The sequence below is a fragment of the Chrysochloris asiatica genome, unplaced genomic scaffold (assembly GCF_000296735.1).
Source record: "Chrysochloris asiatica unplaced genomic scaffold, ChrAsi1.0 scaffold00415, whole genome shotgun sequence".
NCBI classification, from domain to species: Eukaryota; Metazoa; Chordata; class Mammalia; order Afrosoricida; family Chrysochloridae; genus Chrysochloris; species Chrysochloris asiatica.
This window is the reverse complement of record NW_006408933.1, coordinates 306642-316354: the sequence shown is the minus strand read 5'-3', so window position 1 is coordinate 316354 and position 9713 is coordinate 306642. Positions and strand designations below refer to the sequence as shown.

Here is a 9713-nt window from a genome sequence, read left to right as displayed (position 1 = left end):
GACTTTGAAGTCCAGGAGTGGAGATCCCTGGCACCATCAAGGGAGAAGACTGGAGAGCAGGACCCTACTCAGAGAAACAGTGATGCCAGAGATGGAGGCAGAGACGATGTCATGGAGGGATGGGCCGGCTGGTAACTCTAGACCCAGAGAGGGAGATGGGCAGTGTGCTGACAACCAGAGGGCAGGCTTGCGGGGTGTACCTTTTGGTTGGTTGATGATGCATGGAAGGGATTGTAACCGTGGCAATGTAATGATTTATGATAGGATGAATGTAAAGCTAATGTTCTCCCAAGTAAACTATCACGTAATTCACAATAAAATAGTTTGAAAAAAAAAACATGAAGAAGAGGAAGAACTTACAAGTGATTGGAATTCCAGAACTAGAAGATACAATAGAAAACAGAGAAAATTGTCAATGCCTGGTTGGAAGAAAACTTGCCTAAATCATGCAAGATGAGAAGATATGTCTTTCATACAAGAGGTTGCAAGAACCCCAAGCAAGATGGATCCCAAAAGAAAATCACCAAGACATATCATAATCAAGCATTTTCTTCAAAAAACAGGAAAAGAACCCTGAAAGCAGTTTTGAGGAAATGAAAAGTTACCTGCAAAAGAGAACCAATAAAAATAACCTCTGATTTCTCAGCAAAAACCAGGCAAACAAGAAGGCAATCTGAAAGAAAAGAACTGCCAACCAAGAATCATATACCCAACAAAGTTGTCCTTCAAATATGACAGCAAAATTAGGACATTTCCTGACAAATAGAAATTTAAAGAATTTGCAATGACTAGTCAAACTTTACCAAAAAAATGCTACATGGTGTCCTTTAGACTGAGTACCAACAACAACAACAACCACCTTAGATTACCATATATGACAACACCCAGAACTCAATCCAGATTTAAAAGTATTTAAAATATTACAAGCCTACAAGTCTGACAATAGTGAACCAGAGATAACAAGTGATAATGAAACCAACTACAAAGCAAAAATCTATCCCTTGGTACATGGAGAGAATTGCAGTCATTGTAATGAAGCAAAGTATATGATTTCTTGAATGTAAAACTGGTGATCTGCACATAAACCTTCACTCAGTTCACAATAAAATGTTTAATTAATTAATTTAATTAAAGGATGATAAAAATATTTTAAAAACTTGAAAAAAATGCAAATTCTTTTATTTAACTTTAAATGAATTATGCTGATGTAAGAGACACTGGCCAATTATTATTTGTGGTATGTCTCCAAGAGCTTCCAAATTCATGAATAAATGTTTCCAGTTTATTATATGAAAAACTGAACTCTTGGCATATATATTTGAATCCTTACATTTGTCAAGGAAGAATTATAGCTACATATGAAAATATTTATTTCTATCAAAATGGATAGTGTTTACCTCTGTCAAATCAAACACCTTAATTTTAGAACATGAGAGTAATGTTTTGAATATTTTCCTATATGTGTATTATTCTATTTTAAATGAAAGAAGGAAAATTAAGCACACATACAAAATTCCCAAACCATAATTTGGAACCATCCTACAGGTAATTAAAAAAAAACACGCACACACAACCATACCCTTGTGCACGACTGCTTCTCCTCTAATCCAACCAGGTGCTGTCAAATCGACTTCAACTCACAGCAATCCGTGTGTTTCAGAGGAGAGCTTTGCTTACAGAGTTTTCTTTATGAGTGTGATTTTGAGTGAAAGTTTACAAGTAAATAGGTTGTTCCTTCAACACTGCATACATATTTTGTTTTGTGACATTGACTGCAATTCCCACAATGCAACAGCACTCTTCCCACTTCCTCCCTGTGTTTGCTATTTCCTTTGTTCTTTCCCACCCGTTCCCCCTTTCTGAGTTTTATCCCTGGGCAAATGCTGCCCTTTTGATCTGATATGGTTGCTTGTTGTAAGAGGTTCATGCCTCTCTGGTGTTACTGTTCACTTGACTGAATATTGATCCATAGGGGTAAGCTCATTCCAGTTTTGAAGTGTGTCTAGGGGTCACAGTCTCAGGGATTCCATCAGTTTCTATCAGGCCAGTTACCTTGTCTCTTTTCTTTTCTTTTTTTTATGAATTTGGGTTTTGTTCCACACTTAGCACTGACTCTATCCCTTTCAGAGTGGTCAACAATGGTAGCCGGGCACTTTCTACATCTTTTGGTCTCTGGACCCGTGGAAGTTTAAATTCACATGATCCATTGGAGTCTTTGTGTGGCACTGTAGAATAAGCAATGAATTGCTAACCACAAGGTTTGGGGTTTTAACACAACAGGTACTACTTGGAAATCCTATGCAGGGTTGCTATTAGTCAGAATTGACTTGATGTCACTTAATAACAACATTAGTCCTTTGAACTATTTGCTTTCTTGAATCTTTGCTTTTCTTCATTCTTCATTGTTCCATACAAGCAAAGACCTTAGATGACTACTCACAAGGTTTTAAGACCCTACTCATCAATATATATATATATTTTTTTTTTTTTTAATGTTTTATTGTGAATTGTGTGATAGTCTACATGGGAGAACATCAGCTTTACATTCATTCCATCATCCATCATTTCGTTGTCATAGTTATCATCCTGTCCATGCATCCTCACCCAACCAAGGGGTGTACCCTGTAAACCTGCACCCGCCCCACCACAGTCCTCAGCCCCTTTCCCTCTCCTGAACCCTAGCCCCCAGCCCCACCATCTCTTGACGTTGTCTTCTCTGCCTCCATCCCAGGCCTCACTGCCTCTCTGGGTAGGATTCTGCTCTTCTCTCTTCTCCATTGATGGTCCCAGGGTCCTCCGCTCCTAGACTGACAAATTAATCACTCCCTTCTTTGTTACAAAATGTCCATCTTTAGATTTCCAACCCTCACAATCAGTCCTGATAACAATTATTCACCATTCACCATTGCATCACAAGAGACCCATCTATATTCCGTTTCATCAGCCCTTCCTGGACAGGCTGGACACCACTCACTGGAGACTCTACCTTCCTCCATGCCCTCTGGATCTAGGTTCCCTCTTGAAAGCTTGTAAGTCAGTCACTTCTTGCCTTTGTATCCTTCCCCCCATTTTGGGTAGCCAATGTCCAAGTTGCTCATCCCTGTCTACCCTTTGTGTGGAGGGGGTGGGTATAGTTCTTGCAGCAGGGACTTGTTTCCTCTTTTGAGCTACTGCATTCATAGGTGTAGGTCCCTACTCATCAATAGTTTGAATTGCATAAGTACCATGCACTAGCCAATTGGATTATTGGAACTCTCAACAAAAGTAAAAATGCTACTTGCTGCATTTTTGGCAGGAACTAAAAGTTGACAATAGCCTACGTGTGCAAATAGAAGAACACATAGATGGACATATAAGTGTGCAGTGGAAAACCATACATCACTACTGAACAAGAGCTATTCAGAATAGCATAGCTGGATTTGCTACAGCAGGATATGGAGAAAAGTAACATAAAGTAAATTGCAAAGAGATAAAGAATATATAAGATTTGAAGATAAAATAATTGTTGTATGATAAATCCCAGTTTCAGAAGATCTCTCCCGATGAAGAATGAGGGACTGAAAAAAAGGTAGAAAAGGGTTTCATAGGCTACACAGTACATCCATGAGTGGACCATTTGTGAAATCAGAAAAATTAATAAAGTACATAATGTAACAGCTTCAATTTCAAACCCAATAAAATGTATGTTCCCTTCCTTTGGATTTCCCTAGAACACCCAAAACCAAGCTCACCTTTATCAAGTCAATTCCAACTCGCAGTGGCTCTATACTGGATTTCTGAGACTGTAAATCCTTGTGGGAGCAGACAGGCTCATCTTCCTCCCACAAAGTGGCATGTAGGTTTGAACTGCTGACCCAACACCTAACCTACGGCATCACCAGAGTTCCTTCTGGATTTTCCTAGCCATCATTATTTGTGTCGCACACCTCTCACGGAATCACTGTTATGTTTCAATATAGCCAAAGAATCTTGAACTGGTTTCCTGTTTGTCCACCTATTCTGTGAGCATCATAAGAATTACCACTGGTCACTGTAACAAAAGGTCCTCACAAGGACAAAAGCGCACCATGGGAGTGCAGTTACGGTCCCACACACATGTCTATGTGTGTGTGCATGTTTAAGTGCAAATAAGAATCTGCATGCATGTGCACTCTACCTTTGTGTGCTGGGATATGCATGGATATGTGGTATGGTATATGTGCATATGAAGATAGTACACATGTGTGAGTGCATGATCTGTGTGTATAGGTATGTGAATGTGTGTGCATGTGATCATGTGGGTGTGCATGAGAGCACCAGGTGGAGATGGTGCCAAATGAAGCCTTGGGGAAACTAGCCTAAACACCAGAGTGGGGAGGGAGAGGGAAGGCAGAGTAATCTTATGTTTACAGTTTCTGTGAATACATGGCCTCAGGACCTTTCTGTGCAAAGTCAACTCCAGCATCCTGACTGACAGTCCCCATAATGCAGGGAGATGAAAAACAAACATTGAAACTTAATTGGAAAGTTGACTCAATGGTGATGAAGTTTGCTTGGAAGCAAACTACAGCAACAATATGGACACAGAGATGTGGGCTCGGCTTCTACGGGAAGCCTGGGCTAGAGAGTCTGTGACGTTGTCAAAATTGAGCATTATACCAAACAGAGACTCCCAAACAGGAAAAAAGGGATTAGGATGACACAGGGAAACAATAATTACACTTCTGTGCTGCCTGGACGCCCAGGACCCAGGTATAAAAGCCACCGACTGGAAGGAGTCTCCACTCCAGAACCCACCTTCGCCCTGACACTTCTCCAGCGAAACACAACAAGATGTGTGACACCTCCTGCTCCTCAGGCAACCAGTCGGGCAGTTCCATGCCCATGTACTGCACACCCCTGACTTGTGTTTCCACTGCCAGCTCCTCGTCCTCGTCCTCGGGCTCTGGGAGCTCCTCCAGTCACCCTGTGTCCTATATGACTGTGCTGTACAGCCCTGTGAGCGGCATGGCCTCCTCCAGCCAGTCACCCTGTGGGGCTTCCAGTAGCTCCTCCGGTAGAGGCCAGTCATCTTGTGGCAGCTCTTCCAGCGGCATGACCAGTGGCTCATCCAGCCATGGCCAAGTTGCCATCCTTGTTCCTGTGAGCAGCAGTTCCTCCTCCAGCCACTCACCCTGTGGGACTTCCAGCAGCAACTCTGGTGGCAGCCAGTCATCTAGTGGCAGCTCTTCCGGAGGCATGACCAGCGGCACGTCCAGCCCTGGCCAAGTAGCCTGCATTGTGCTCATGAGCGGTGAGCCCTCTTCCAGCCAGTCACCAAGTGGGTCTTCCAGCAGCTGCTCTGGAGGCGGCAAGTCATTATGTGGCAGCTCTTCCTGTGGTGTAACCTGCAGCACATCCAGCCCTGGCCAAGTTTTCCACTTTGTGCCCGTGAGCATCGTGTCCTTGTCCAGCCAGTCATCCTGTGGGGTTTCCAGCAACTCCTCTGGTGGCAGCCAGTCATCTAGTGGCAGCTCTTCCGGAGGAATGACTGGCGGTGCATCCAGCCCTGGCCAAGTTGTCCACTTTGTGCCTGTGAGCAGCGTATCCTTGTCCAGCCAGTCATCCTGTGGGTCTTCCAGCAGCTCCTCTGGTGGCTGCCAGTCATCTAGTGGCAGCCCTTCCAGTGGAATGACTGGCGGTGCATCCAGCCCTGGTCAAGTTGCCATCCTTGTGCCTATGAGCAGCGGTTCCTCCTCCAGTCAGTCATCCTGTGGGGCTTCCAGCAGCTCTTCTTGTGGTGGCCAGTCATCTAGTGGCAGCTCTTCTGGAGGCATGACCGGCGGCATGTCCAGCCCTGGCCAAGTAGCCTGCATTGTGCTCATGAACGGCATGTCCTCTTCCAGCCAGTCACCCAGTGGGTCTTCCAGCAGCTGCTCTAGTGGTGGCAAGTCATTATGTGGCAGCTCTTCCTGTGGTGTAACCTGCAGCACATCCAGCCCTGGCCAAGTTGTCTACTTTGTGCCCGTTAGCGGCATGTCCTCCTCCAGCCAGTCACCCTGTGGAACTTCCAGCAGCTCCTCTGGTGGCGGCCAGTCATCGAGTGGCAGCTCTTCCGGAGGCATGACTGGCGGCACATCTAGTCCTGGCCAGGTTGTCTTTCTTGTGCCTGTGAGCAGCAGTTCCTCCTCCAGCCAGTCATCCTGTGGAGCTTCCAGTGGCTCCTCTGGTGGAGGCCAGTCATCTACTGGCAGCTCTTCTGGAAGCATGACCTGTGGCATGTCCAACCCTGGTCAAGTGGCCTTCTTTGTGCCCATGACCTGCAAGCCTGCCATGTACATGGTCCCCTCCAGCCAGTCTTCCTGCTCATAAACATCTACTGCCCAACCCAAATACCCTGGAACTACTGCTCTGGTCATACACAGGAGCCATGGTGAGATCTTTCCTTCTGAGTCAACACTGCATCAGTGCAAACTAAGAAGGGCTTCTTCCCCAGATCCCCTTGGAGTGTGGGCAGAGGCACAATCCAACAACCTTGCTTCTGGCTTTCTCCTTGTCTTCCTCCACCACAACTTTCAAGAAAAATCAACCTTACAACAAAGATCATTCCCACCCCCTCCATATACAGAGTAGACAAGGATGGGCAACTTGGACATTGGCTACCCAAAAGGGGGGGGGGGGCTACAAAGGCAAAAAGTGACTGGCTTACAAGCTTTCAAGAGGGAACCTAGATCCAGAGGGCATGGAGGAAAGTAGAATCTCCACTGAGTGGTATCCAATCTGTCTAGGCGGGGCTGATGAAAGGAAATGAGGACAGGTCTCTTGTGATACAATAGTGAATAATTGTTATCAGAACTGATTGTGAGGGTTGGAAATGTAAAGGTAGGCATTTTGTAGCAAGGACAGGAGTGATTGATTTTGCAGTCTAGGAGCGGAGGTCCCTGGGACCATCAAGGGAGAAGAGTGGAATGTGGGACCCTACCCAGAGAAGCAGTGATGCCTGAGATGGAGGCAGATGGAGGCAGAGATGATGACATGGAGAGTTGGAGCAGCTGAGGATGTTAGACACAGAGAGAGAGAGGGGATGTGTGCTGATGACCAGGGGTCAGTCTTGTAGGGTATACCCTTTGGTTGGTTGATGATGCATGGAGGGGCTTGTAACCATGGCAATGAAATGATTTAGGATAGGATGAATGTAAAACTAATGTTCTCACATGTAAACTAGCACATAATTCACAATAAAACATAAAAAAAAAAAAAAAAAGACAAGAAAAATCATAATATCATCTGGATTTTCCCTAAATTAATAAATTTGCTGGGTTTCTTTCTTCTTCTTTGGTATCTCATGGTCTAAAGTGTTGTTTTCTAAGACTTGCCCAATGTGAAAGTTAACACCACCAAATGGGAGGCCCCGAGTGGCCCAGGGAAAAGGAGAAGCAGAGTCACAGCTCTCTGCCCACGATTCTTCAAACTGAACAAGAGGGGTCTCTGCTATTTAGAGGATCCCATCTCTTCCTCTTACCATACAAATACCCTCCTTGTTCTGATGTGCCATTTCCCATCTTGCTCCCAATTTGGGGGATGAGAATGTTCATTTGTGTGTCGTTTTATGTTTACATGCATTTGTGGGGGGTCGGGGTATGAATGTATATGTAACTGCACATGTGTGCTTAAGTGTATTATGCATTTGTGCATGTGTTATATGATTGTGCCTCTGAGTACATGTGTGAGTATGTGTACATGACTGTGCCTCTGATCACATGTGTGCAAGTTGTGTGTGTGTATACTTGTACATACCTGCATGACAGTACGCTTGACTGACTACACATGTGTATAATTGTGCACATGTGTGAGAGTATTGTGTGTGTTCATTTATATATGTGTGAGTGGGTTGATGTGTGTCCATGTACATGACTTAGAGGGGGCACTGTGTGCAATCACGTGTGTCATTTCACGTTTGCAGAGGTACATGGGAGTGAAGGGATCATGTATGTTTTACGTGAATGTTTATTGGCATATGCATTCATGTACATTGTGTTTGATGTGTACACTGACATGTGGGAACTGGGGTGTGTATATATACATTCAAGGAAAACTGGTAGCATAGTGGGTATGAGTCAGGGTAACCTCTAGGTCAGCAGTTCAAAATTACTAGCAGTTCCGTGAGAGAAAGATGAGGATTTTTACTGCCATAAATATTTGCAGCCTCAGAAACCCTATACAGGGTCTCAATGAGTCAGAACCCACTCCATGATACACCGTCACCTCCACCACCATGCATCCATTATATGACTGTATACATATGTGTATGTGTGTGAGTCCACCTGTTATGGGAGCTGTCAGGACATTTCACAATCATAGAACTCAGAGATGAACAAATATTTGTATGGCCTACAAACCTGGATGAGCAGAACTTGGAGACCCATGGACAGCACACAAATTCCCCCCTCACTTCCCTGTTCAAACCCCCTCTGCAGAACCATCTCTTACCAGGCCCTTGTCTGATATTGAGGGCAGGTTCCTCCACCCTCACATGGTGAATGCCTTCTGATTATTTCAAAAGAGAGTCTTGGGGGCAGGGCTTGATGGCGGCTAGGGTGAAGGTGTAGTGAAGGTCACCATCAGCAATAACTCAGAATTCCAGGCAAAAAAGAGGCAAGACAGAGTTCCAAAACTCAGACCCACAGAGATAGGAATAGTTTTAAGGTTTGAAGGCTTATAGCCTGTGGAATTTGGAGCTGAGGTGGGAAATTGTGTATTTTTGAATCTGCCAGCTAGGCTCAGAGGTCTGAACCCACATGCTGGGTGAGACCAAGCAGCGGGATGAAATAGGGGCCGCAGAGATGCCACAGAAACACGCCACGGGAACCTTGGGGGGAAAAAAGGTGCACATTATACTTTGCTGATTTTGTGCGGTTCCGATTTTATTTTTTTCTTTGGTGTCAGGTGATAGGTGTGCTCACTGTTTGCCCACCTCCATTCGGGTGAATAGAGGTAGGGGCTTAGCCAAGTGGCCACAACCCACCCTCACTGCTGGCAGTTTCCTCTGCCAGGAACCCATACACTCAGCCCAAGCTGAGACGCGGATTTGGTGGGCCTTTTTTAACTGGTTTGAGAGGGGTCCTGGCGTAGCGCTGTAGGTTAAGGTGCTGCACTGCAAATTCTTTTGAACTGCAAGGTCGGTGGTTCAAGCTCACCAGCCGCTCCTCGGAAACCCTATACTGGAGACGCGGATGTGCGTCCTATTTGGTCTGCTTTTTTTCACTGGTTTGAGAGGCATCCTGGCGTAGCACTGTGGGTTAAGGCACCACTGCAAAGCCTTTTGAACTGCAGGGACGGTGGTTCAAACTAACCAGCTGTTCCTTGGAAACCCTATACAGGAGTCACGGATGTGTGTCCTATTTGGTCTGCCTTTTTTCACTGGTTTGAGAGGAGTCCTGGCGTAGCGCTGTGGGTTAAGGCGCCACATGGAAAATTCTTTTGAACTGCAAGGTCGGTGGTTCAAGCTCACCAGCCACTCCTCAGAGACCCTATACAGGGTTGCTACGGGTCGGGGTCGGAATTGACTCGACAGCACTTAACAACAAGGAGAGGAGGGAAGAAGTGACTGAAAGAGAGTTAGGATATTAAAGACATACTTATATAAAGCTACAGAATTATATTTATTTATTTATTTTCTTCTTCCTCTTTTTCTTCTCCGCCCCACTCTCCCTTTTTGTGATTAGATACTGCTGTATTTAGTCTTGTTTTTGCTG

The 9713-nt window shown here is 45.1% G+C and overlaps 1 protein-coding gene across 1 annotated transcript; it reads left to right on the top strand.

Moving 5' to 3' along the window:
* The first annotated feature begins 4812 nt into the window (after positions 1–4812).
* Positions 4813–6330, top strand: LOC102829430 (cell wall protein AWA1-like). Its single transcript, XM_006876796.1, has one exon. The coding sequence runs from the start codon at positions 4813–4815 to the stop codon at positions 6328–6330; it is 1518 nt and encodes a 505-aa protein (XP_006876858.1).
* Positions 6331–9713: the final 3383 nt, after the last annotated feature.